Source organism: Euphorbia lathyris, chromosome 9 (genome assembly GCF_963576675.1).
Source record: "Euphorbia lathyris chromosome 9, ddEupLath1.1, whole genome shotgun sequence".
NCBI classification, from domain to species: domain Eukaryota; kingdom Viridiplantae; phylum Streptophyta; class Magnoliopsida; order Malpighiales; family Euphorbiaceae; genus Euphorbia; species Euphorbia lathyris.
In genome coordinates, this window is record NC_088918.1 from 3,727,672 (window position 1) to 3,755,105 (window position 27,434).

At 34.3% G+C, this 27,434-nt stretch overlaps 1 protein-coding gene across 1 annotated transcript; it reads right to left on the bottom strand.

Annotated features, from left to right (window-relative positions):
• Window positions 1-12,930: 12,930 nt before the first annotated feature.
• LOC136205340 (glycine--tRNA ligase, mitochondrial 1) lies at window positions 12,931-20,725 on the bottom strand. The gene is made up of 9 exons (XM_065995885.1): window positions 20,205-20,725; window positions 19,188-19,570; window positions 18,965-19,082; window positions 17,963-18,157; window positions 17,649-17,873; window positions 17,420-17,479; window positions 17,190-17,270; window positions 16,367-16,772; window positions 12,931-13,521 (listed from the first exon to the last, which is right to left on the bottom strand). The coding sequence occupies exons 1-9, from the start codon at window positions 20,694-20,696 to the stop codon at window positions 13,289-13,291; spliced, it is 2,193 nt and encodes a 730-aa protein (XP_065851957.1). The 5' UTR covers window positions 20,697-20,725; the 3' UTR covers window positions 12,931-13,288.
• Window positions 20,726-27,434: the final 6,709 nt, after the last annotated feature.

Consider the following 27,434-nt stretch of genomic DNA (forward strand, 5'->3'; position numbering starts at 1 on the left):
GCTGCTAATTTCAGCAACTTGTCAAATATGAACTGCCACTCGTACTAAACGGCGTCGTTTCATTTTCATTTTCATTTTTATTTTCATTTTTATTTTTATTAGATTTCCTTTTACATGAACAAAACTTTATTCAATTTCATAGTCTTTTTATAAAAATTGTTTTATATATTTGATATAAATAATTAAAAAAAAACTATAGTTTAGAAGTATATCGAAAATTTTAATTTGCCTTTCAATATCGTAGATCATGATAGAATAATAATAGATAGTATTTTTATAAAGAAAAATATGATAACACTCATACAATGAGATAGACCACAATTACTCATATATTGAGACAGAGTACGACCACTTATATAAAGAGAAATACGAGAAAAAACACAAAAATTCAAAAAAGTAAAAACTATTAAACTTATCATAGTAGTAAACCGATCATAAATTTTATTTAATAAAAAAGCAAAGAAAATGTGTAGAATGAGTTTATCTCCCGATTAAAAGTTAAAAGAAAAACTTAGAATCTGGAAAAAAAAAAGGGTATTGTTAAACCCAGCCCCAAATTCCCACCCCTAGCCCCGTGAAAGGATAAAAATACCCTTTCATGGGTTTTGGGGAGGAAAAAGCTATTTTTTTTGCTCTCCCGACACTCGGACGTGTGCCTATCACGCCTCACCTTGTGGTCGGGCGTGATAGCCCCACGCCTCACCATGTGGTAGGACGTGATCGCTACACGCCCGACCAAACGGTGAGATGTGGGGCTATCACGCCCGACCACAAGGTGAGGCGTGATAGGCACACGCCCGTGTGTCGGGAGAGCAAAAAAAATAGCTAGTCCGCTATTGAATTAAATCCGTAAATACCTGTTACGTAAAAAAAAATTAGTCCGCTGTTGAATTAAACCCGTAAAAAAATTAGTCCGCTATTGAATTTAACCCGTAAATACCTGAATTAACAAAATAAAAATTTAACTAAAATTAACAAAATAAAGATTTAGTTAAACTAAATTAAACAAAATAAAATTTACAACAACTAAAATTTACAACATAAAAATTTAGTTAAACTAAATTAAACAAACAAAAAATTAATTAAATTAATTAAAACTCCTCGGACGTATGAACATCACGCCCGAACCATAGGTCGGGCGTATGAACATCACGCCCGACCTATGGTGCGGGCGTATGAACATCACGCCCGAACCATAGGTCGGGCGTGATAGCCTCACGCCCGAACCACAGGTCGGGCGTGATATTCATACGCCGGAACCGTAGGTCGGGCGTGATGTTCATACGCCGGACTGCGATTCCGGCGTTTTTAAAAAATCACCCACAGATTCAATTTTTAAGCTTAAATCAAAAAACAAAAACGGTAAATCTTATTATTTTCGCTTTCCCTTTACGATTGTTGTTACACTCCATGTTTTGGTTCACAAATTAGTCCGGATTTGATCAAAGAGTGTATAGGGTATTTGAGAGGTTTTGTGTTTTTTCAAATTTTGGGTAAAAGGTAGTTTGGTCTTTTCATGGGGCTAGGGGTGGGAATTCATGACTGGGTTTAGTAATTTACAAAAAAAAAAAAATGGTGGCTAAAACTTTTTTATTTGACTTCATTTTGGTCGGTCATGTTATTTGAGATTATCTTATTGGTCAAAAGTATCATTTTAAATTATCGTGTTTTTTTAGATTTTAAATTATCGTGTATTCATATGATTATATACTATGTAAATTTAAAAAAAATGATAATTGTGTAAAGTACAGGGTCGGTCCTAAGTTTAGATTAGGAGTGCCCTGATCTACGGTCCAAGGCTGGAGAGGTCGCAAAATTTTAGGGAAGGAAATAGAGTTGCTGATGCCCTGGTAAAGTTTGGAGTCTCTTCCTCAGTGATCAATTGGTGGCCTTCAGCTCCTGCTTTTTGCCACAGATTTATCAATGATGACATTTGTAATATTTCTCACTTGCGTTTTTCTTGACTTTTCTCCTCCCCCTTCTTTTTGTTTGTTCTCTTTCCTCTTCTCATGTTCAAATACTCATTTTTCGTTTATTAATATATTGCGGGTTTGTCAGTTCTTGGGCCACGGGTGCTCACCCCGCCCAAGTTCTGTCTCGTCCCAATTTCTATCAAAAAAAAAAAAAAAGTTGAGTAATTTTTTTATACAAATATTAATATTATTTGGGTTTTAAGTCCTAAATAATTAATATTTTAAACTTAAAGAGGCCCAATTGATTTTTTAATATAGATTGAGAGTTAATTTAAGAATTAAACTCATATTTGGTCCATATAATGCCCAAAGTTTTATCATTTACCCTATATGGTATCATTTGGTAAAATTTGCTCCAGTATTTCCATAGGTGTTATTTAATCCATTTTAGATGGAAAACTAATCAATTTGTTAATTTTTTTTTTACCACATGACACAATTTTTGACATGTGATATATACACGTGACAATTAATTTAATTTCTTACCGTATAGATTTAATACCTAGATAAATAAGGAATTAAATTTTTTCCGTAAAATTTAAAAATTGGTTAGTTTTTTATCCAAAATATATCAACTATGGAAATTTTCAGTTTTAATTTTGGTTTCTTATATCATTTTTAGCAAAACACTAAGTTTGGTATTACATTGTTCTAAATTTTTTTTAGAAAACTCTCGTACTTTCAACATCCAATAATAGGACTTGTTAAAAAATTTAGGGAAAAATTACAAAAAAAAAATAATTATGTGGTTAATGATTTGTAAATACAGTGTTGTGATTTAAACATTTCAAAGTTCTTATGAAATTTGCAGTTAAAATTAACGTGAGTTAATTTTAATAATCTTTTTAATTGTTTTAAATCGCTTTCTTTTTATAGTATTTTTTACATGACGTCTTAGTTTGTAAACTGCACAAAATATCATATTTGCAAACTTTTAAATCACAAGTCTATCTTTACAAATTGATCAAATCACAATAATATCTTTACACCAGTGTTTTAAAAATCGGCCAAAGGCGGCCGTCTAGGCGGTGATTTTTAGAACACCGTCCTGATTTGCACTAGTCGGGTGATATAAATCGGTTGGCTGATTTTTGGCCTCCTAGACGGTCTCAGGCAGTCCCAGACGGTTCTAGACGACCCTTTTGAAAAAATTGACCCTTAAATTTTATGTCAATTTTTTAAATTTTAAATATTAAATAACAAAAAAAACTAAAAAAAAAAAACTTAAACTATCGAATGTATTTTTAAGAATATTAATTTTATTTTATTTTGACACATTTTTTTGTTATAAATGTTATTTTATTGATCTATTTGTTATTTTTTTTAAAAAAATATTAATATAAATAATATTAAAGTATGTATGTTTGTCTATCCTAAATATTTTATATTATTATTTTTACATAGTATAGTTCATATAGTAATTGTATTTATATAGTACTTTATTTGATAAAAAATAAATAAATACAAAAAATACAAATCCGATTAATCAATAATGGTCATATCTACCCGACAAGCGTCCAACGTCTTTTACAACCTTGTTTTACACAACTATAAAAGCACATAAACCCCAAAATATGATTTTTGCACTTTTAATTTTCATTTTTGTTGATATATTTAGTGCCATTTAATTCCTTTTCTTTCTCTGTTTTAACTCTAAGTAAAAAGTAGATACAAAGTGATTAATTAGGACTACAAACTAGGACCGGCTCTGCCCTTAGACAATAGAAGCGGCCACCTAAGGGCCCTAAAAAATAAAAGTCTCATATAATAATTTTTTCTTAATATATTATTAATATTTTATGGAATAGTTATAAAAAAAAATTAAAAGGACATTAATATAATTTTTTTTAGAATGACATTAATATAAATTTTAATTAGTGATTTTACGTCTAAAAGGAAAATGACAGTTTTTAGATAATAATATTTTATGTTTATATGAATTTTTTTCTCTCTTTTTTACAAATTTTAAAATAATAATCTATTTTTTCACATTTTTATAAGAAATATACTTATATCATTCATTAGATGAAAAAAGTATATACTTTAAACGGTAAGAAATAAAACCTCACATAAGTACAGACTAAAGCCAATATAAAATTCACGGATGGAATAAAAAGACTACAAAAACTTTTAAAAAAAAAAGTCATAAGAGATACAATTTTTCGTCAAATTAAAATTATATAAATATATGTAGTTTTAAAATTTTATTTATAGATAAAAAGTCTACAATTTATACCTCGCCTAGAGCCTCAAACGATCATGAACCAACCCTGATTACAACTAGTACCAACAACAAAATTAACAGGAAACAAGAATCAAATTTGAACTTACCATTCTTGAGAAAATACCAGAGTCAAATTTGAACCTATCATTTTCCAAAAAAAATTACAAACTTGACTATAAAGTACGAAATAATGCAAATTTACATTAAAATATTTAGTGAGTTACAAATTTGATAAAAAAAAAAAATTAATAATTAAATATGGCACATATAAATTAATTACAAAAATTTCACAATTTTTTTTTGTCAAATATCTAAAATCTATATTACTAATACAAACTTTGTTTCAAAAGTTCCATATAATAATCAAATAACTGTTAAACCAATTCGTTCAAATTTTCTATTAAATAAGATTAAACTTGATATTGCTTGAACATTATGAATAAATTTATACCATTTCGTATCTTAAAATCAAATCTGCACTTTCACGAAAACGTTAAAGTTAAATTTAGCATCTAGGCCCTTGTGTACAAATGAATAACAAAAACATGTTTATGTTGCTTGCTAGTGTAGTAAAATGAAGAAAACATATATAACTTAGCCACTTGCCAGTTTCACCATTGATAGTTAAAAATGTTTAGTCCCAAAATCCAATAGCACAATGTAACATAGCAAGTAAAGAATTACAGATTACTAACAAAGTAAGCATAGCTTAATCCTAAAATCAATGGTCGATTTTTTCTTTAATTCGTTTGGTGCTTGAGGTCAAAAACTTAATCTTCTAATACGGATAAAATGGCCCTCAAACTTGGCAATCAGAATCAATTTAACCCAAATCATATCAATTCAGCCCCCAAATTAATTCAAATTTTCTAAACTTTTGCTTTTACAATTGTATTGATATTTAAACTTCAAATCAAATAGATCTTTGTCTGCAAATGAATAACAAAATTATTATGTTGCTTGCCCGCATAGTGGAATTAACCTTAGTAACCGAATTTATATTTTTATATTTATTTATTAATAAAAAAGTATCTTATAAATATAATTATAATATGTATTATATTTTTTTTTTATAGAAAATACACTTGCATTAACACAAATAATTACAATCATTTTGAATACAAGGTAAAACATATATATACACAAGATATATATACATTATTATGATAATGTAGAATCCTTGCCTTTCCATTCATTGATAATGTGATATATATACACAAGATATATGTGTGAACATGATAATTACAAATCAATTATATTCCTAAATTACAGCAGAAATATCCATATCTAATACACCCCCGTAGTCGAAACGGGAGGTGGTCGAACGTTGAGACTAGAGCGGAAGTCGTCGAAAAGAATTTGTGGTAGACCTTTGGTGAAAATATCTGCAATTTGATGACGAGAAGGAACATGAAGTACCCTAACCTCTCCTTTAGCAACCTTTTCTCGAACAAAATGTATATCCATCTCAATATGCTTGGTACGTTGGTGTTGTACAGGATTACCAGTGAGGTAAACTGCACTCACATTGTCACAATATACCAAGGTGGATTTACTAATAGGGCAATGAAGTTCAAGAAGAAGATTTCTAATCCAGCAAGTTTCAGATACGACATTAGCAACACCACGATACTCTGCTTCAGCACTAGAACGAGATAAAGTGGGTTGCCGCTTAGCAGACCAAGACAGAAGATTGTCACCAAGGAAAACACAATATCCTGAAGTAGAACGTCGAGTGTCAGGACATCCCCCCCAATCTGCATCTGTATAGGAGACCAAGGAATCTAGTGAAGAGGTTGTGAATGTAAGTCCGAACTCCAGGGTTCCTTTAACATATCGAAGAATCCGCTTGATAGCTGCCATATGAGACGTTTTGGGATCGTGCATGAATAAACAGACTTGCTGAACAGCATAACTGATGTCTGGGCGAGTGAGAGTCAAATACTGTAATGCACCAGCTAAACTTCGATACTCAGATGGATCATGATAAGCAGAACCAGATGAAGCACTCAGTTTTTGCTTAGTGTCAACAGGTGTTGTACAGGAATTTGCTGAAGAAAGACCGGCTTTAGAAATGATCTCAGTAGCATACTTCTTTTGAGACAGAAAAAGAGAGTCGGCGCTCCGAGTGACAGATATCCCTAAAAAATAACTCAATGGGCCAAGATCTTTCATAGCAAATTCGGAACTCAATTTGTTGATAATTGACTCTCGTAGAGCAGTGGAAGAAGTAGCTAGAACGATGTCATCCACATATAAGAGTAGATATGCCATCTCTGCTCCCCGACGAAAGACAAACAGTGAATGATCAGATTTACTGTGAGAAAAACCCATGGTAGACAAGAAAGAGGCAAACCGTTGGTACCACGCCCGTGGTGCCTGTTTGAGACCATAAAGAGACTTTTGAAGAAGGCATACATGATCTGGATAGTTGGGATCCCGAAATCCCAGTGGTTGATGCATATAAACAGTCTCATGAAGATCCCCATGAAGAAAAGCATTTTTTACATCCAGCTGATGTAGTGGCCAACCTTTAGAAAGTGCAATACTTAATACAGCTCGAATTGTTGCTGGCTTAACAACTGGACTGAAAGTATCACCACAGTCTACCCCAACAAGTTGATTCGCCCCATTTCCAACAAGTCTTGCTTTGTATCTTTCAAAAGATCCATCTGCATTAAATTTGTGCCTGAGAATCCACCAACTACGAAGAACATTAGCATTAGAAGGACGGGGTACGAGGACCCACGTCTTATTTTCAATAAGAGCCTTATATTCTTCAGTCATGGCTTGTTTCCAATTAGGGTCTTGTAAAGCAAGTGAGGGATTAGAAGGAATAGGAGAAATAGTGGTGGTGTGTAAGTTGAGCTTTCTTTGGGGTTTGAAAATTCCAAGTTTAGCTCGGGTTGTCATAGGGTGAGTCGGTTGGGTTGGGTTGGCGTGTATAGGATCGGGAGAAGGCGGGGAAGTGGGCTGTTGTGGGGAGGTGAGCTGTTGTGGGGAATTTGTGTTTGGGCCGTGTTGAATTGGAGAAGGAAAGGGACTGTCGAGAGGAGAAGGGGGAAGTGCTGGGCTGTTTTGGGAAGATGGGTTGGGACTGTTGGGCCGTGGTGAAACTGGGCTTTGGTTAGGAGTGGACGCATTAGTGGGGAAGGGAATAATGGGTTGGGTTGTTTGTGTAGGTGAGTTGGAAATAGAAGAAATGGGAGGGGAGGCCGAGACATGTTGAGTGGAAAATGGAAATTTGCTTTCATTGAAAATAACGTGACGAGATATAATTATTTTCCGCGCGGAGATGTCGTAACACTTATAGCCTCGATGATTGGATGGATATCCAAGAAACACACATGGAGAGGACCTAGGTTGAAGTTTATTTCTAGAGGAAGAAGGGACAAGTGGGTAACAAAGACAACCGAAAGTGCGTAAGTGAGTATAAGAAGGAGTACGATTGTAGAGAATTTGAGTCGGTGAAAGAAGACTAAGATTTTTGTGAGGGAGAATATTTAAAAGATAGGTCGCATGAGCAAGAGCATGAGGCCAGAAAGAATGAGAGCAAGAAGCATGTGTTAGAAGAGTGCGAATTATATTATTGATTGTTCGAATCGTTCGTTCAGATTTACCGTTTTGGGAGGAAGTATGTGGACATGAAAAACGGAATTGCATACCATTATTGTTAAAAAAATCATGAAAATGACTATTGTTATACTCACCACCATTATCACACTGAAAAGTTTTGATATCTTTTTCAAATTGAGTACGTACGTAATTTCGGAATGTGAGGAACACAGAAAAAACTTGAGATTTATTTGCTAAGGGAAAAGTCCACAGAAAATTAGAATAATCATCTAGGAAAAGAACATAATATCTATAGCCACTAGAACTTAGAACAGGAGATGTCCATATATCACTATGAATAATATCAAACGGCATTGATGACATATTTTTAGAAGCATAAAAAGGCAATTTAATATGTTTCCCAAGCACACAAGAATTGCAAATAGAAAAATCAACATTTTTAGGACAAGAAATAAAATTATTAGTTCGAAGATTGTCTAAAATTTGAGGACCAGGATGGCCCAATCTATTGTGCCAAACTGAAGGAGATAAAACAGAAGCATTTAAAGCATAAGAAGACTCTGAAGAGGAGGATGTGACTGGATATAAATCACCGGTGCTATTACATCTCATAATAGGGATCCCCGTGCGCAAGTCCTTCACAGAGAAACCAACAGGATCAAATTCAACGGACACATTATTATCAATAGCAAATTTCCGCACAGATATAAGGTTTTTGATTAATCCAGGGGCATGTAAAACATTGTTCAATTCTAGGGTTTTGTTGTTTGTTTTTAAGGATGCATTACCAAGACCGATAACAGGAATACAAGTGCCATTACCTACTACGATACTTGTGTTAGGACTCTTATTTAAATAAGATGTGAGTTTACCTCCATCCCCGCTCATGTGAGAAGTGGCGCCGGTGTCCATATGCCAAGGTTCTGCAGGTGGTGTGATTGTCAAGGTGTGCATAGCCGCCTCAATGTTTGTTGGAGTGTAATACTGGGCCAGATGGGCCTGCGGATGGGCTCCCAATATGCCTGGCTGGACTGCAGAAGAATTGTTATTAAAAACAGGCCCGCGAGTTGCACCATGAGTTGCACCATGTGAAGAATTGGGCCAAGAAGGATAAGGACATGGGGGATAGGCCCATTGGGGCGCCTGTCCAGTCCATGGCCCGTACCCCCATGGCTGTTGTAAAGAAACAGCCCCTGACCAGCGAGGACCGCTATTTTGCTGCCATCGTCCGCCTCTGCCCCGTCCGCCTCTGCCACGGCGATAATAACCCCGGCCACCGCGAGCAGCGCCAGAATTTTGAGGGAAAGAAGGCCGAACGTGATTTGAATATGGAGGAGCTTGATTCGACGGGGACTGTTGGGCGATAGTAACGGCGGCAATTTCAGATCCGACGGTGGCGGCTGTGCGTTTTTTACGGGCAGATTCTTCCAATAATAACATGGACCTTGCCTTTGTGAAATTGGGCAGAATGTCATTGTGGCGAATTTGTGTTCCGATTGTCTCGTAGGCGTCAGTGAGCCCCGAAATTAATTGAAGAACGAGACGATCGTTGGATACGGCAGCCCCGACGTTGCTTAATTGGTCCGAGAGGGACTTCAAATGTTGGCAGTAGGCAGAGATATCATCAAAATTTTCAAGTCTAGCATTGGACAGTTCTTGTTGTAAATAAAGGGCTCTTGAATTTTTATTATCGGAGAATTGTTGTTCTAGGAGTTTCCAAGCGTCGGCGGCTGTTAAATTTGGTCCGATGATACTGTTGAGAAGGTCTGAAGATATGGTTCCATAAATCCATTGCAACACGATGGCATCAACACGAGACCATAAACCTGGATTCTTTGCTTTCATAACCGAAGAAGAGGTTTCCGATTTATCGTCGGTTTCAGGAAGGATATGATCAAAAACTTGAAAAGCACGGGCATGTGTTTTAAAAAGTTCAGCCCAAGTGGTATAGAGGCCTTTGCCGGATTCGAGAGGATCACGAATAAAGGAGGTAATGTTGATAATGGAGAGGGCCGGATGAGTTGGTGCGGCGGCGGCACCATTGTTTTGTTCATTGTTTGGCATGGTGGCAGTAGAGTTTTTAGGGATGAAGAACGGCAGAATGAGGAAGAGAGAAAGAAGAGATTTGGGTGGGATTAGGGAGAGAAATTTTAGGAGAGAGTTTTTAGGAAAGAAATTAGGCTCATGATACCATGATGATGTAGAATTCTTGCCTTTCCATTCATTGATAATGTGATATATATACACAAGATATATGTGTGAACATGATAATTACAAATCAATTATATTCCTAAATTACAGCAGAAATATCCATATCTAATAGAATTAACCTTAGTAACCGAATTTATATTTTTATATTTATTTATTAATAAAAAAGTATCTTATAAATATAATTATAATATGTATTATATATTTTTTTTATAGAAAATGCAATATAATTATAATATGTATTATATTTTTTTTTTATAGAAAATACACTTGCATTAACACAAATAATTACAATCATTTTGAATACAAGGTAAAACATATAAAGGGAAATCCTCAATAAGGATTTCTACGTATGAAAGAGAAATAGCCCAAGCTGCCAGGTTATGTGTAACCATATTCGATTGGCGTCTTTCATGAATAAAATCAATATGTGAGAATGACTTTATCTCTTCAAGAATATCATTAACAAGCACACCCATCCAATTGTGAATAATTTCTTGTTTGCAAAGAAGACGGATAGCCGATAGAGAATCTGATGCAATCTGAACTGAATTAAACCCAGCTTCCCGAACAATACGAATTGATGATAATATTGCCAATAATTCTGCATGCAAGGCAGACATAACCACACTCAAAGGTCCTCCACCCGATAGTGCTACATAACCTGCAGAATCACGAACAACTAAACCAAATGTGCCCTTATTAGACCTGCAAGAGTAAGCTGCATCACAATTAAGTTTATATTGGTGAATCAGCGGTGGAGACCAATGGATCGATCCAGCCACACCTTGTCTAGAAAAAACTTGATCAACTCCTGTACCGTACACAAGATCAACAGCAACAGACCCATTCAGAGCTGACAACACAGACGCCACAGCCTGTTGTGGACCTTTCCGAAGTCGACCATGACAAACCTGGTTCCGCTCATACCATATCATCCAGATCAAACCACAAAAATACGCCAATTCCGACCGTGATAATATACTAAAAACCATAGAAAGCCAGTCATGACAATCAATCCCAGATACTTTATAAACCTTTACAGACAGATTAGCAGCTTTCCAGTACATCTTAGTAATTGGACAATTTTTAAACAGATGAATTCCTCATTCCAACCACAAAATATACATCTAGCACATAAATCAATACCCTTTTTTGAAAGATTATGAAGACTTGGTAAAATGTTTTTCGATGCACACCAAACAGTATGTAAAATTTTTACCGGTGCTTTTACATTCCATAGAAACTTCCAGAACAATTTGTGGACAATTAAAGAGGAACCTACGGATTGAGATAATTGTAACGAACGAACATCAATCTTATAACCTGATTTTACCAAATAATCACCCATTCAAGAATGTAACCAAAATAAAGAGTCTTCTATATTCATTCTACTTAAGGAGATACATAAAATAGCCTCTGCGACATCAGGAGTGAAGCAAAAATTGATTAACTCCCTTTTCCAACAGAAAGAGTCAAAATTAATCAAACAAGAAACCCATTCAGAAGGAAGATCATTAAGAAGAATTAATGGTCGATTACAAGGAACATTAGGAACCCAACGGGATCACATAATATTAATTGATCGACCCTCTCTAATTCTCCAACAACTTCCATCAATGATGACATCTCTTGCTTTCAGCAGGCTACGCCAAACATGACTAGCACAATAACCCACCTTAGTTTCCATTAGACCTTGACGTGGATAATATTTATGCTTAAAAACCAAAGAGCATAGTGAATTAGGATTTTTAAAAAGTCGTCAAACTTGTTTAGCAAGCAAAACAAGATTAAAAGCAAATATATTCCTGAAACCCAGACCACCCTCCTCTTTGGATAAACATAATTTATCCCAACTAACCCAATGAATTCGCTTAGAGTTAGATTCATGACACCAGAAACAAGCCATCAATTGATGTAATTCATCACAAAAGGTTTTAGGAAGCAGGAAACAACTCATAATATACTGTGGAATTGACTGTGCAACAGACTTAATTAAAACTTCCTTACCCCCCCCCCCCCCCGAGATAGACATTTTTCATGCCAACCACTAATCTTCTTTGACAACCTTTCTTTTAGAAAACCGAAGACTGCTTTCTTCGACCGACCCACAACCGATGGTAAACCCAAATATTTCTTAAAAGAAGTCACCTCTTTAACACCTAGATAATCTGCACACCTATCCCGACATTTTATATATTATATCAACTAAAATAATAATATAAAATAATTTAATTAAAAAAGCATATTTATTTATTTTTTTTAAAACATATTTATATTTCTAACATAACAATATCATTAAAACAACTCAAATTATTTTTTAATATCTATAAATAACATAATTCACTAAAAAATACTCCCTCCGTTCCTTTATATAAATCATTCTAGGGTATTTCACACGAATAAAGAAATACAATTAATATAAAATCAAATTAATAAATTTACATCAGTTAACTAAAAAATAATTCTCTCATGTCATGATTAGGGTATAAACCTTGAACTATTAAAAAAACACATTGACCAAGACAAAAAAATTTAATACTTGAACCAAAAATTCTTTGGAATCTTAGAAAGACTTGTATTTGGAAAAAAAAAAAAACTAATTCGCTAGAATGACATATATAAAGGAATGAAGCGTATGAAATAATACTCTTAAAAACCAATTCATGAAAACAAAAACAAGTAAAAAACACTACTAAACAAAAGTATCCAAAAATAAAATAAACAAATCACAAAAGTGAATTATATTAAAGCAAAAAAAAACATTTTTTTTTGTTCTGATCATCACTTAGATACCCTGAACGGCAATCATCTAGAGGGCCAAAAAATACCTAGAGAGCCTAATTAAAAAAAATATCAAAACAGAATCAATTTCGTTTCGAATGTCTAGATGATCCAAACTGACCATTTTCTTGAACAGCGAACAGAACGAACTATGAAGGACATATATATAACTTGGCAATGAAGAAAATATATATAACTTGGCCATTTGCCAGTATCACCCATTGATAGTTCAAAATGTTTGGTCTCAAAACCAATAGCACAACGTAACACAGCAAGTAAAGAAAGACGGGTTACTATAAAATCAAAGGTCGATGTTTTTTTAATTCGTAGTTCTGTTTAGGTCAAAAACTTTATCTTCGAATTAAAGGTCAAAATGGCCATCAAGATTAATTTAATCCAAATTAAAATTTATTTATCAATTCAGCCCCTAAATTGGCAAACTTTGTCAAAATTTGCCAACTTAAGGACCGAGTTGATACCGAAACTTCGATTTGAGTTAAGAACCAATTTTACCCTTAATTCCTTAATCTTCTGTGGATGCAGAAGAGTGATGTGGGAAATTTGACCACACATCTTCCCAACTTCTCTGTCCATCACTCACAGACTTCATAACTGTTGCTGCTTCTTCCACATTTACTCGGATTTGATCTTTGCTATCCCGTTCCCTGATTGTCACCGATGATGTTGAGTCCACCGTTATTGCAAACGGTACACCCAGTTCGTCTGTTCTCGCATATCGTTTACCAATCGAAGTGCCTGCACAGCGAAACAGAAATCAGTCACTCCACAAATTACTTCTCTCATATTAGAATGTTAAATTAGCATCAATGGGACATCCTTTTTCGACACTTCAGCTGACGCAGCTCACGGACACAACACAAAAAAGTATCTGCAACAATGAACTCTCGAAACTTTCTAATTTCTATATTATGTTTGCATGATTTTAGTGTAAAAAGGGCGGCCCGGTGCACTACGCGTCCCCGCTAAGCGGGGCAGGGGTCCCACCACAAGGGTGTACTGGGGGCAAGCCTTCCCCTGCCAATTTTTTGGCAAGAGGCCGCTCCTAGACTCGAACCCGTGACCTCCCGGTCACACGACAACAACGTTTACCGTTGCGCCATAAAAAAAATTAAAATATTAGAATTTGAGGAATGGGAATGAGGATCCCCGCAGGGACGGGGATAGGAGCAATAAATTTCATAAACGGGGACGTGGAAAGCATTCCCTGTCCCCATCCCCACTCGTTATTCACAAGCTCTTCTGTAGACGTACAAGACAACAACTTCTCTAATCAGTGAGATCCATGTCACACTCTTCCCCCTAGTATAGATTCCAAACTTTTAAGCAACAGGATAGCTGGCCCAACATTAGGTCGGAAACAGGCGAACGATTGTTGTTATCTCCACAAGAGAGAACACAGGGATGACAGGAGATGGCTGGGAGGGGAAACGTGAGTCTACAGATACTAAAAGGTCTCTATATTATATCTTATATCCATAGTTGTTAAAGGCGGTCCTGCACCTAATAATTCCTAGGCGAGGCTCTATTTAAATGTGTGCCTCGCCTGGGCTTGGCAGACTCTCCTCAGGTGTGCCTCTTATGTGTCTTGATCATAGTTGTTAAATCGAGATTCGACTCGTGAATCGAAATCATAGCTGTTAAATCGAGATTCGACTCATGAATCAAAATCCTCATTTTGTGAATCGTGGCTCGTGAATAGTAAGTTTTGGTTCAAATTTATAATATTATAAAAATAAAATATTTACCATGTTGAACTCAAAATATTATCAAATACTAGTCTAGAAATGCAATTTAATGTCAAAAAAGAAATCATATCAATCAAAGTACTTAAAATTCAAAATTAATGCAAAATTCAAAATTAATGCAAAAGCAATCCTAATAAAATAAAACTAATTCACAAATAAAATAAGACTTTTTAAAAACACACTGGAGATGGAGAGTTTGAGTTTCTGACTCTGTTTTTTTACCTTGTTGGCAACTTGATAATGATGGAATGGAACTAGTTTGAGTTGATAACTTAATAAATAACAATCGGACTAGAGGACAGTGAGTTTATTAATTAGTGTTGTTGAAGTTTTTGATGAACGGTTATGAATATCCGGCTCGAAATAGATCTGAATCGAATTGTATGATTCGAACCGTGAATCATAAGATTCTAATAACAGTGGTTTTGATTAATGATTAGGTCCCATAGTTATCAATAGCAGGCCCTGTTCAAGATGATCGCGACTGAGTGCGCCTTTTTTAGCCAAGCACCTTGCTGGAGGCACGTCTAGGCTCAAAGTTGGAAGCTACACATTGTTCTTTTAGGATTTCAAGTTAAAAATAGGATGTTTTAACCTCTCCCTTTCCTATCTATATGATCTGCCACTGAAATTGAATTAGAATGATAAGAAATAAATGAAAAAGGAAGATTTGGACTGAAGAAATATCGCAAAGTACAACACAGAAAAACACTGCTCCATTTTGAAGACTTCAGAAACTTCACAAATAGTGACTTTAGCTAATTAACTTAGACTATCAGCTAATTAACTTGAGGTCATTTTGTCTTGTGTTAGTATCTTAAAAGAGCTAGGCAATTGCTCAGTCTCTTATGTAAAACGTTTAGCGAATTCGGCCGCTCATCTCTTCTCTAAGGCGGTCAATTCTCAGTCTGTTCGTGGTGTGTAGGCATGTCCACCACCCTATCTCAATGTTGTTCATTCTTCCAATTCTAATAATTAAGAAGTATTTTATTTCAAAAAAAAACTTAGGATTTGGTTGAATTTTAGCATTTAGATTTAGAATATTTTAATTTGAATTATGATTATGGAAGAGTTAGTAGTTAATTTGGAATTTATTTTCTGCATTTTATGATTATGGATAATTGGCGATAAAAAAGCTTTTATGGTCATTAAAGTTGAGACTTTTTACACTTATTGTCACTAAAGTAATTTTGATCCAATAAAGTCACTAAAGTAGCAAATTTGTGTCAATAAAATCACTATGGTTGGATCCGACAATCTGGGAAACCGAAAAGCTGATGTGGCTATCATGTCAACAACACCTCACAATATATCTAACATGTGCCCCCACATGACAACCAACATGACACAACAATTAAAAAAATGAATTTTCTGAATATCCTAACCTGTAACTCACGTCTCAAATAGATCCAATTTATCTTTTTATTTTTATTTTTAATTTCCACACGGCGACATGTGTTAGATATATCGTGACATGTCGTTGACATGGCAGACACAGACAGTTTTTTGGTGGGCAGATTGTTGGATCCAGCCATAGTAATTTAATACACACAAATTTTCCACTTCAGTGACCACCAATACATAAAGCCCATACTTTAATGACCATGGAAACTTTTTACTCGGATAATTGGATATGATTTAGTATTTGACTATTTGCTGCATTTTAGAAACGTTAATTGTTGTTATTTATGATTTTTATATATTACTTTTCTTTCGTGCACGCCTCGTGCCGCTCAGGCGCACAACTGAGCCGCATTTAATAACTATGCTTATATCAACATTTGGTTAATACTCTAATTAACATGCCAAACTAAGACTGAGATCATGCTTATTACCTGTAATATCAATCTTATGCGAGATTCCAGCAGCAGTCAATGACTTAGAGATGACTTTAGCAACTTCCTCATACTGTTGATTCTGAACCAGAGGAAAAACTGTGCATTTGATAGGAGCCACAATAGGAGGAAAGCGGAAAACATTCAACTGTTCATCGCCAGCTTTACTAGGCCTCATGTAGAAAGAATGCTCAAAGAGGCAATATATTATCCGTCCAATGCCGAAGGATGGTTCAATAACTGATGGTGTGAAAACCCTCTGGTGTTCCTTCCTCTTCTCCTTTGAGATTGCAACCATACTCTTCTTGATTGACACATTTTTCTGAAGGGTGCAGACGTAAAATTCTGCTTCTCCCTTGGTTTCCAGGGTAGCCTTCATTTCCATAGCCTCTTTTTCATTCATTGCCTAACACAAAAGGAGACAGACATAAAAACTATGTAAATTGTTTCCCGAAATTAAGGCTTAATACATCTTTAGCCCCTTGTACTTGTCCAAAAAAGTCAACTTCCCCCTGTACTTTGAAAAGGTTATATTTACCCCTGTACTTTGAAAAGGTTATATTTACCCCTGTACTTTGAAAAAGTTATATTTACCCCTGAACTTGCTTAAAGTAACCAATTGACTCTATGAAAGGCACCTATTAGCCCCCTAAACTTTATTAAAGTGATTTATTAACCCCCTGAACTTGCTTAAAGTGTACACATTCAACTTTTCCAAAATATAAGGGGCAATTGACTTTTTCAGACAAGTACAGGGGCTGGGGCTGGGGCTAGGGATGTATTAAGCCCAAAATTAAAGACCAAGAAGAAAACCCATCTTTACCTCCAACGCTTCAACAACCATTTTCTGGTTCCCCTTGAATGCAAGGCCAAGCTCTTTCTTCACAGGTGCAATAATCAGTTTCTGAAATCATACACTAGAAATTCAAAAGTGATCCTACCATAACACAATGAAATTGAAGCATTATGGCCGTTTTAAACCAATTCTCGTAGCACATATTTAAGAAAAACATAGACATTAACTGCTAACTAGTAAAATTAACAGAGTAATACCTCCACTTCCTTAGGTTCTGCAAATTTTTCATGAGCCACGAGAGGAACTGAGCTCTTCTCCTGTAAACACACCAGAAGCAATTCCTCAATAAGAATGCATCATTTTCATCTTCAGGACGACATCAACTCTCTCTTAGAAGTTGTGTGAGAATAATTTTTCTTTGTTGATAGGTATAAGTAAATTTACATCAATAGCATTTATATTCACACAGCTAGAACAGGAACTCACCGAGTGAGCAAGCAAATCATATGCAGATCTATCTGCAATACCGACACACTCAATCCAACCATATGAACACTCAATCTCAGCATCCCAACAGTCTGCAGCATAGTGGGCCATCTCATTTGCAAGATGCTGTCGGAATCGCAATCGATTTTCATCAATGCCAAGACTAGTTAGGAAGAGATAGACTCTCCCAATGAAATAGCCAAGAGTTTGATTGTTGACAGTTCCCTGAGTGACCATAGATCATTGCATTATTACAAGTAACAGATGGAATACGAAGTTTTGTTTTGTTTTTTTGCATTATGATGCACACAAACCTTTGAAACTGCTTCACCGAGCTGTAATTTCTTAGCAGATTGGCCAGACATTTGCTCTTCCCTTGGGAACATGAGAAATTCAAGATCTGCAACCTCAGAGAATTTAGGATGAGATTTGTCTTCAGGATCAACAAAGTGTTCAATCTCTGCTAATGTGAATTCACGGACTCTTAGAAGGCCTTGGCGAGGAGAAATCTATACATAGTATGCAGTCAAAACTCTTAGTCTTGCTCTCCCCCAGTAAGATGTAGAACAAATGAAAAACACAACCACAAGTATCAAACAGTAAATGTAACAATGATGGTGTAAGGAAAAACAAAAGAAAAGACTAAAGCATGACCATAATAAGCACTTATAAGGAAACATTATCATGTCTAGCCACCAACGGTTAGAACTATGCAATAAAGCATAGGAAAATAATAATAATCACAATTCCCTACTTTGGTTAATAATGTCTTAGACTAAGCTATTAGATTCCTAAGAGATTACACTTTACAAGGTTGCTCTGGCTGATTTACAAGCACAAACTTCTCAAATCAAATCAACCATATCAAATTATGGAATCGAAACAACTATGAGTTGCATATATAGTCAAATCTGACACTTGATCTTCAAATTTAGCTTTGTAAATCCGAAAGTAATTGTTTTTTGACATATAAATCAATATTTTGTCATTAAACCCTTAAATTCTATCTAATGGCCAAATGAACAAAGTGTATATATGAAAAAACAAAGTAATGGTAAAATATACACAGAAAAATATTGAATAATTTAAACCTTTAAAATATTAAATTCTTAACTCATAACAAGATTTAACTGAAAACGTAGGAATACAAGCAGCTCAACTTCTATCCAGGCTTTAGGGTGTATTCAATGAAGTATATAAACACAATTAAAACTGTTGTGTTTAATTAATATTTATTTGAAAAAAGCATAAAAAAGAAAGCTCTTACAAAAAAGTAGATGCATGTATTCTGCAGTTCAAAGGGAAGAAATTAAAACCTCATTTCTGAAAGCCTGACCAATTTGAGCAGCAGCAAAGGGGAGTTTGTTTCCATTATAGTAATACAAGTCCTTGAAATTCACAAATATGCCTTGAGCTGTTTCAGGACGCATATAACTGCAGCATAAAATCCACTAGGGTTTCAGAAGCAAAAGAAGAAACTACAGTGTTTAAATCTAAAAAATTCTAACACAGAGTATATTAGAACAAAATTATACTTACCCAGTGTTTACACCAGAAGGGCCAATTGATGTTTGAAACATCAAGTTAAATGGATAAGGATCAGATAGGGGATTTTTTGTGTCTGGGGCAGTAATGCCATACTCTTTAATTTTTGCACCCAACTCTTCAGTAGATAGATCATCCAAGACAGCCATTACATGTTTTAGCTCTGCAGCCTTCTCAGAAGTTAAGGTAAGATCTTTCTGAAGCTTCTCATTGCAGAAATCTTTAATCAAGTGATCAGCCCGGTAACAAGTTCCCGTTTTCTCATCCTTAACCATAAGGTCTGTGAACTTATCCACATGACCAGATGCTTTGAGTACAATCTCAGGCGTCACACATGGGCAATCAACCTCCAACATATTCTCTTCTAGAACAAAATGCTGGAAAACAAAGATATCAGACCAGCTAACCTATGGGTTTTTTGGTGAATTACAACCATGGCTACTCAACTTTAATCATTTTCACCGTATAGTCAGTAAACTTCAAAATGTAACATAAAAGTCACTCATATTTACACTTTCTAATATTATGCCACTAAACTATAACTAACACCTCAAATGGAAATGTTCCAGAACTAAAATTGTTTAGAACCACATTTTTTATTTCCTAAAATCAACATTTCTGGAGCTTTCTCTCTCTAAAAATAACTCTCTCTCTCTCTCTATACTAACCAAACAACATTAAAGTTGCTTAGAATATCATCGATTCCTGGAATATTCTACCTTATAAGAATTAATTGAAATTTAGTGTGCAAAGATGAGTGACTTTTTATGTTACTTTTAGTGATACTGTGCAAATGATTAAAGCTAAGTGGCACTGGGTGTAATTCAACCAGGGTTTTTCTAATTTGGAAGACAATAAGCAACAACTAAAAGAGAAAGATTGAGAAATGAAAATCGTAACAAGTTCTGAACGCTCCTTAATCAACAATTCTAATCCTTTTGAAGTTGAAATCTTCGAAAATTTACCACAATTGTTGCAACTACAATGTGAGGTAAAAAGCTAGCCGGTTACCTGTCGCCAAAACGCGAGAACATTGGACTTAACGGCGCAACCAGGAGGACCATAATCATAAAGCCCAGCAACACCTCTATAAATCTTGAACGATGGAATGTAAAACAAACGGCGTTCCAGAGTGTTAACCGCAGCTTGACGAAAAGCTTCCCTGTTGAAAGAGCTATCAGGGCCATTACCAGTGACGGTAGCTTGAAGCTGCTTCTCGATTGAAGTTTTCTCGAGCTTTAAGCTGTTAAGAGATTCAATTGCAGCATCGATTTCGGCCTTCACCGCTTTAGCAGCTTTGAGTGCACGGACAGCATTTCCTTGAGCTTCGACGGCGGATAGCTTCTCCGCCAAAGCTCTGCGAAGAGAATCTTCAGATGTGGCCATTGATGGCGATAAGCGGATTAGGCTTGAAAGTCTAGCTTTGTGGAAGTGGCTGTAGCTTTTTTTCAAATGGTAGCCAATGGAAGATGATGAGGAAATGAGGGTGGAGAAAACACGCATGCGATCTCTCGGCAACGCACAGTATCTAAACGTTTGGTTAGGGTTTATAAATGCTGATGGTTTTAGAGGGGAATGTTTGGCAAGCTGCTTAGCTAGTACGTATTTGGGTTAAGTTTATCCTGTAGTGGAGCAGGATTGAGCTTCACATAATTGGGAAAATTACAAAACTGGTCACATGGGACGAGAAAGAAAAAGACTAAGAAATTTGCGAAGTAAAAGTCATATACGCGAAGTCAGACGGAAGGAGAAAGAAAAAGACTAAAAAATTTCTAAAAATATAGTCTAGGTATGTAATAGGTTAAGTAAATGGGTCTTCCATTTTACCCAATTTTGTAATTTTTCCTAAATAATTTATTAGTCACCTCGTTTTTACCTAACACGTTGTTTAATTCCCTATTTTGAAAAATACATTATAAAATTCTTATTTTTTGGTCTTTCTATCTATATTTTTAGATTTTTAATCATTACATTTCGCATAAATAGATAGACAGAAAACAATAAAGTAACATGGTCATTTTGTACCGTATATTAAGTTAGGCTTTGTTCTTTATCACTAAAAAAAACTGAACTGAGTTGAACTAATGTTACTGAATTTAACTGAATGCTACTGAATGTTGAATTTAACAATAATGGTTATATTAGACTTTAAAATAATTTTAACTAGTTAAATTAACGAACAAAATTATAATGAAATGTTATGTTGTTTAACGAAGAGAAGAGTGAAGAGTCGTGTTTCAGTGAAGAGTGATATTGTTTACTACAAGTTGTATTTAGAATATAACAAAATTAGAACATTCATAGCATCGTAAAATAGCCTTTGGAATGTCTTTCTTATTTTAAAGTTGGATTATCTGTTGTATTTTACTTCATGTTTGTTGCTCTGGTTTCTTTGATTAATACAATCTTGTAATCATATGTGCAAGAATCATAGCCGAAACATTTGGTTATCCTGTTTTAGTCGTGTGGTTGGAGATAATTTTTCAAAGTCTAACCCGTTTTAGTGTGTTGGCTAAATGATTAAAAGTGTCTAATTTCAGAATAGTAGACATATTATTTAATTTTCTATAGGTTTAACGCTAATTTTTTAAACATATAACTTTTTTTATTTATTTTTACAATTAATTTTGAACTCATGACCTCTTATATTAAAACATACATCTTAAACTAACTCATATAATATTTTTGAAATAATATTATAAAGCATATATAGGGGGCTACAAGGGACAGAACAAACGTTACTCAAGGATAGAGCGAGTGATCGTAGGGACTCCACCCCTACCCACAAGTATTATAAGAGACATTCAAATATCAAACATGAAGTTTTATGCATTTTGGCAGGAGTTATCTATTGATAATATTTTCTAAAACTATGGATAAATGTCGTCCCTATTAAAAATACAATCATTGTCCCTAAGACTATAGACAAGTATCTTAAGGGATTACTATTGCACCCCTATTCATAAGTTGTAAATTTTTGTCTCTAAATAGCAAATCCTAAATCCTAAACCCAAAACATCTAAACGTTTCTAAACTTATGAATTTTGCTCGACATTGCTTCTAATTAAGAACTGTGTATGAAAAAAAACACTGATTTTAGCCTTGCATAAATCAAATGTTTCATTACAGAATGTTGCATAAATGAAATATTTCTGCAGTCAATATTACATAAACCAAAATATCATCCTTTGCTCTAATTAATGGAACAAAAGAAATCATCTTATGGTTTATCCATATAATCTACAGAAACCAATCTCTCAATATACAGAAAAGAATCGAAAGTGATTTCAAAATAAACATTCTTAATCTCTTTGATACTTTTTTCTATCATATCACATGAATACACATGTTTATTATAGAATACCAGAATCTTATCTCCATCTCTTGAAACATCCAAAACTTTCCTACATCTCAGAATTGAACATAATGGTTGTTGTGCAATAGATAATAATTTAGTCCAAGTAAACTCATCTCGATCCTTCTTCCTCCGAACTTATAACTCGACTTTGTCTACCTCCGAAGACCAATAGTCGAAATAAAGACAACCTTCGTAAACCTACAAGTATTCCACATGATTATATATATGATGTTAATGCAGGAAAAAAGATAATTGAATATGTAAATCATGTTATTGTGACTGTCCTACCAGTAAACAGGTTATACGGCCCGAAGTTTCATAAACAAGCTTTGATACTATGGAGAATGTCTCCTTCTCCAAATCGAAAGTAACAAGTAGGTAGGATCGGTTACGACGGCATAAGAAATGCAAATCACCATCTGCGAAGCAAATTTCCGATTTGCTTATCTTGAGTAAGTCGATATTTAAAGTATGGAAAATCTTGGATTTTCCTCCAAGAATTGGATTTTAATCCAAAAATCGAAACCATGAATCGATTAGTTACATCCATTTCTCTGATTAATACAATCTTGTAATCATTTGCCAAAGAATCCTAGCCGAAACCAAATTTGGTTACCTTGAATGCACCACCAAAGGCTCTAAAAGGGCAAGCCGGAAGTATCCTGCATTTTAGCATCGATTATTTATATATTTCATAATCATATATGGGATAGCGATACAAATTTAGGGCTAAATTAAAGCTATGAAACTACTGTAAATTTAAAATCCATTACGTAAAATTGTATTATTGTATCATAAATGGAGAGTCGTACCTAAATTGCCTCATGGATGGATTCTAAAGGGCAAGCCTAAGTAAATGGAGGAGAACAAAACCATTGCACTCAGCTTCGAATATGATGGTACAGGGCGTCAATGATGGAAATTTGATGAGAGGGAACACTTGTCTAGAGCCATCATTAAGGTCTAAAACACGAATTTTATGGTTATTCGTTTGTGACTGATTTTGATTGATGAAAGAGAACACTTGAATGGAGCCACCGCAGATGTCTAAAACTTCAATTTTGGGTTCACCGACAGCGGACAGTACTTTCGGTGAACCCAAAATTGAAATTTTAGACATCTGTGGTGGATCCGATCAAGTGTTCCCTTTCATCAATCAAAATCAATCATAGACGAATAACCATAAAATTCATGTTTTAGACCTCAATGATGGCTCAAGACAAGTGTTCCCTCTCATCAAATTTTCGTCATTGACGCCCTATACCATCATATTCTAAGCTGAGTGCAATGGTTTGGTTCTCCTCCATTTACCTAGGCTTGCCCTTTGGAATCCATCCATGAGGCAATTTAGGTACGACTCTCCATTTATGATACAATAATACAATTTTACATAATGGATTTTAAATTTACAATAGTTTCATAGCTTTAATTTAGCCCTAAATTTGTATCGTTATCCCATATATGATTATGAAATATATAAATAATCGATGCTAAAATGCAGGATACTTCCGGCTTGCCATTTTAGAGCCCCTGGTGGTGCATTCAAGGTAACCAAATTTGGTTTCGGCTATGATTCTTCGGCAGATGATTACAAGATTGTATTAATCAGAGAAATGGATGTAACTAATCGATTCATGGTTTCGATTTTTGGATTAAAATCCAATTCTTAGAGGAAAATTCAGGATTTTCCGTACTTTAAATATCGACTTACTCAAGATAAGCAAATTGGAAATTGCTTCGCAGATGGTGCTTTGCATTTCTTATGACGTCATAACCGATCCTACCTACTTGTGCTTTCGATTTGGAGAAGGAGACATTCTCCATAGTATCAAAGCCTGTTTATGAAACTTTGGGTCGTATAACCTGTTTGCAGGTAGGACAGTCACAATAACATGATTTACATATTCAATTATCCTTTTTCCTGCATTGACATCATATATAATCATGTGGAATACTTGCAGGTTTGCGAAGGTTGTCTTTATTTCGGGTATTGGTCTTCGGAGGTAGACAAAGTCGAGTTATACGTTAGGAGGAAGAAGGATCGAGATGAGTTTACTTGGATTAAATTATTCTCTATTGCACAACAACCATTATGTTCAGTTCTGAGATGTGGGAAAGTTTTGGATGTTTCAAGAGATTGGAGATAAGATTCTAGTATTCTATGATAAACATGTGTATTCATGTGATATGATAGACAAAAGTATCAAAGAGATTAAGAAAGTTTATTCTAAAATTGCTTTCGATTCTTTTCTATATATTGAGAGTTTGGTTTCTGTACATTATATGGATAAACCATAAGATGATTTCTTTTGTTCCATTAATTAGAGGAAAGGATGATGTTTTGGTTTATGTAATATTGACTGCAGAAATATTTGATTTATGCAACATTTTGAAATGTGCAACATTTTGTAATGAAATATTTGATTTATGCAACATTTTGTAATGAAACATTTGATTTATGCAAGGCTAAAATCAGTGTTTTTTTCATACACGGTTTTTAATTAGAAGCAATGTCGAGCAAAATTCATAAGTTTAGAAACATTTAGAGGTTTTGGGTTTAGGATTTAGGATTTAGGTTTTGCGATTTAGAGACAAAAATTTGCAACTTATGAATAGGGGTGCAATAGTAATCCTTTAAGATACTTGTCTATAGTCTTAGGGACAATGATTGTACTTTTAATAGGGACGACATTTATCCATAGTTTTAGAAAAGATTATCAATAGATAACTCCTCCCAAAATGCATAAAACTTCATGTTTGATCTTTGAAAGTCTCTTATAATACTTGTGGGTAGGGGTGGAGTCCCTACGATCACTCGCTCTATCCTTGAATAACGATTGTTCTGTCCCTTATAGTCCCCCTATATATGCTTTATAGTATTACTAGCATTGTGCCCGCGTGTTGCACGAGTGAATAAATTTTTATACAGAAATATAACATTTCGATATTTTTTAAAATTTATATTAATGATATTAATATTTTGTTTTAAAATAATTTAAATTTACAAATTGTAAATAAATTAACAAACATAACTTTATAATTGCTTAGTAATAATGTTTGGAAGTTATTGAAGTCATAATTTATTGTCCCTATTGACATGTGTTGGAACCGGAATAGAAAACCTGAAATTCACCTAAACAAAACAATGGGCAGAGTCGCGGCCTAAGTCGCTTTCTTTAAGACATTCGCAGAACTGCCGAAAAGTGCAAGCAATGTAATTTCCGATCGCTTCCAAGATAAAACAACTCTCTCGTATACGAATTCGTATTGCACCGTACGAACTCGTTTCTGTCTACACTCTATGAATGCTCAGTTTAAATTTACTCAAAGAAAATTGTATTGTAATTCTCTCACTTTGGAATGACAGTCTCAACAACTATTTATACAAGAAAAAGAGTAGTTATGCTCTGATTTAATGGAGAATAAAGAGAGAGAGAAATCAGGGAAGGTTACTCCTTATTAAATCATGGAAGGTTACTTCTTATTGAATATTGACCATTGACCATGACCGTTGACTATGACCGTTGAAGAAACGTTAGGAGAAAATGAATTTAATTAAAATAAAAATTTAAATCCGAATTATTACAAAAATAATAAAAAATATTATTATTTTTTCAATAAAAAATATTATTATTTTTTCAATAAAAAATATAGAATCCACACCACACCAACCGAATCCAGGCCCGGATTGAAGACTAAGGTTGGGCTTTTTTTCATAAATTCAAAATTGGACCAACTGGTCTATCCCAACAATAACAATTGCCCAACAACATGTTTGCAATGGTCATTCCTTTTCGTTCTTGTATAATGTTTCTATATAATCTTGCAATTTTAAAACATTTATTACACTTTGTGGTGATATGTTTTCAATCAAATTCTAGGTCTTCTCAAAATTCTTTTTCTCATGCTTTCTAAAATCTTTGATAAATCCATGAATTTGAAATAAGCATGTCTTTCTTTTTAAAATTTATTTGGTTTATATAGTAATTTGGAGATTTAAATATTGTGTTAATTATTACAACGAAAAATTGAATGTGTTATAAAAAAAATTGGTTATATTGGTTTTAATGCTATTTATAAAATTAATGGAAGGGAATTTGAATGGAACCTTACATATTTTTTGTCGTTGTATAATTTTTTTTATTGGGATATTTTGCAAGCTATTTTATTATATCTATTAAATATAAATATATTTTTTTCAGTAATATTGGTTTTAATGCTATTTATTAAAGTTAAATAAATGGAATTTGAATGGATTGTTACATATTTTTTGTCGTTATATAATTTTTTTTCGTTGGGATATTTTGTAAGTTATTTTATTATATCTATTAAATATAAATTAGATTATATATAATATCTTTAATTTTACTTTGTTATTATTTTTCTCATTAATTTTTCTCTGCTTCTACTATTATACATAAGTATAAATAGATATAGAATTCATTACTAAACATGAGAAAGAAACTTAGAATGGTAAATAGTCGGAAGGTCAAGCAAAAAAAAAGCAGGTTTCAGGGCGAATGCCTGACGGAAATCGCATCGCCGAGGGAGTGGGACCCTCCATAGCATCGGGTGACCAAGTATGCAATCCTATTTGTGCAGATTTCCCAACAGCACCAATAAGAAGTAAAATACAAATAAGACTTATGGCATTCAATTTCATATTGCAAGAAATCCAAGAATTTATGGGGGCACTAGCACGAAAAAAAAATGGTTGAAAAGTTTACTGTTTGAAAAAGAGTAAAACGACCCGAAATCCCAAGAGCTAATCCAAAATCACCTACTCGATTGACAAGCATAGCTTTTATAACTGCTTTATCCGCCTGAAGTCGTGTAAACCAAAAATGAATTAACAAATATGAAGCAAGACCTACTCCTTCCCA

What these genes read in the sequence shown, in the direction of transcription:
- LOC136205340 (XM_065995885.1), bottom strand. Translation starts at nt 20,696, where the DNA reads ATGCGTGTTTTCTCCACCCTCATTTCCTCATCATCTTCCATTGGCTAC. An exon ending in GTCAGGCTTTCAGAAATGAG is followed by an intron (nt 18,158 to 18,964) that starts GTTTTAATTTCT and finishes TACTATGTATAG; the next exon opens with ATTTCTCCTCGCCAAGGCCT. An exon ending in ATGATTTGCTTGCTCACTCG is followed by an intron (nt 17,480 to 17,648) that starts GTGAGTTCCTGT and finishes GTGTGTTTACAG; the next exon opens with GAGAAGAGCTCAGTTCCTCT.